Here is a 2154-nt window from a genome sequence, read left to right as displayed (position 1 = left end):
ATCAACTTTAGGTCCATTTTTATTTTTGATAGTTATACTTGGACACTAGATAGACTTATTGCTTTCAAGTTAATAGTGCTTATGTACTTTAAATATACATTTATACTCTGGACAGTTGCGAGTTTTACTTGAAGATGGTTTGGTACTATCACGGTATAGTTATGTTGGCTCAAGGTGTAGAATGTAAAGAGAATCGTCTCATATCGAAACATATTTGATTTGAACATATTGTACTAAAAATAATTTCAATTGATTGTAGCATGCGATTGTAAAATGCTTAAGTTTATTTTTTTATTAAATTTAATTTAAAAAATGATTCCCCCGTAAATTTGTCTATATAATAATCTAAGGAGATTAGGTTTTTTTTTTGTAGTTCTTAGTTGTGAATATTATGATACAAATTTAAAGAGATAACCTTAATGTAAAAAAAAAAAAGTTTAACTTCACCCTCGATGCAAACAAATAATATCTTGTCTTTCTTTCTTGTAAAAATGAAGTACCTATTATAATAATTATTTTGTAGAGTATTTTTCATTTTATGTAGACCACAAGGGGCTCGATCTTCGAATATTTCTTTAATATCTCTTACACTTTGCAGCTTATATAATAAGTATAATTTTTATTTCTCATAATCAACATAATATTTCTCATAATTTCGAAGTTATCATCCAAAACCGACCGCTACATAAATTTTCAAATGTATGCAGCTCTGGTTGCATACTTTGATCCTTTATTTCCACTGTTACTTATAACTGAAACAGTAGACATGTTAATAAATAAAATAAATAAACATTGGACAACATCACATACATTATTCTGATCCCAATGTAAGAAGCTAAAGCACTTGTGTTATGGAAAATCAGAAGTAACAACGGTACCACAAACTCCCGGACCCAAGACAACATAGAAAACTAATGAACTTTTTCTACATCGACTCGGCCGGGAATCGAACTCGGGACCTCGGAGTTGCGTACCCATGAAAACCGGTGTACACACTACTCGACCACGGAGGTCGTCAAATCATTAATATATCAACTTTCAGCGTTCCTCAAAGTCGTAATTGGCATGACATAAATGAATAAACACTGATTTTAAAGGTAAACAAAATAAAAGACATATACGACTGATGATATATACGACTGTATACCGAAATATTAGGAAAGGTATAATACCTCTATAACAAATATAAAATGTAAATACAAACTTTATTCGCATAAGATCAGTTTACACAAAAACAAACTTCAGGAATGTCATTATCGCCTATTTCATATAATACAAAAGGCTATAAGCCTAAAGAAAAACACTAACTATCTTTTACTTGTTCTACAAATTGTTTCTATTTCCGAATCTATGGTAAATTATTTTTTTTTGGTTTTGCGCCTTGTTATCCTACCAATATACACTGCTTAATCAAGAAGGTAATCTTAATCCGAGGATATTTAGTTACCACGTCAAAATAAAGGGTGTGCATTATTATTTCTAATGGCTTATGTATTTAACTACGAATTTTAAATTTTAACCAGTAACCGCCTACAAGGCGAGGGTTAAAGGACTCGGTTGATAGCTTTGCGGGTAGACATGTCTTGACCGACGGTGCAATTTCTATATGGAGCATAATTTGGTAAAGAAGAACTTTCAGCTCACACAGGGCGAATCTTGAAGCTGAAATTAATAAAATATCAACGATATTATTTGAATTTAGAGGTTTTGTAGACTTACTCAGGAATTCGTAAAAGCCCGACTGGGTAGGTACAATCCACTCATCATATACTCTACTGTCAAGCAGCAATACTTAGTACTATTATGTTCTGGTTTGAAAGATGAATGAGCAAATGTAACTATAGGAACAAAGGATTCAACAATTTTAGTTGTCAATGGTTAGTGGCGTATTGGCTATGTAAGGTTAAAAACTCATACGGTGCTATTATCTATGGGCAGTGGTTACTACTAACAGACGGGTGGTCCAATTGCCCGGCAGCCTACATATATTATAAAAGCATTAAAGGTTTATATAGATGACAGTTAGTTTGACATTAAATAAATGTAAAAGAATACCATTTATTGATAAAATAAAATTTAAATATTCGATTCTTACCGATACAGTTTCTCGGTCCAAGACCGAAAGGCATGTATGCTGTAGGATCAATATTATGC

At 31.9% G+C, this 2154-nt stretch overlaps 1 protein-coding gene across 1 annotated transcript in view; it reads right to left on the bottom strand.

Annotated features, from left to right (window-relative positions):
* Positions 1 to 1188: 1188 nt before the first annotated feature.
* The window catches only part of LOC113394875 (cytochrome P450 9e2-like), a 7789-nt gene continuing 6823 nt past the window's right edge, over positions 1189 to 2154 (bottom strand). The window contains exons 10-11 of the mRNA XM_064215917.1: positions 2096 to 2154; positions 1189 to 1662 (exon numbers count right to left, since the gene is read on the bottom strand). The exon at positions 2096 to 2154 is cut by the window's right edge and continues 110 nt beyond it. Of these exons, the coding sequence (XP_064071987.1) occupies positions 1496 to 1662; positions 2096 to 2154 (226 nt within the window). The 3' untranslated portion in view covers positions 1189 to 1495. The remainder of the gene's footprint in view (positions 1663 to 2095) is intronic.

Source organism: Vanessa tameamea, chromosome 9, assembly GCF_037043105.1.
Source record: "Vanessa tameamea isolate UH-Manoa-2023 chromosome 9, ilVanTame1 primary haplotype, whole genome shotgun sequence".
Lineage (NCBI taxonomy): Eukaryota > Metazoa > Arthropoda > Insecta > Lepidoptera > Nymphalidae > Vanessa > Vanessa tameamea.
This window is presented reverse-complemented; position numbering and strand designations above follow the sequence as displayed.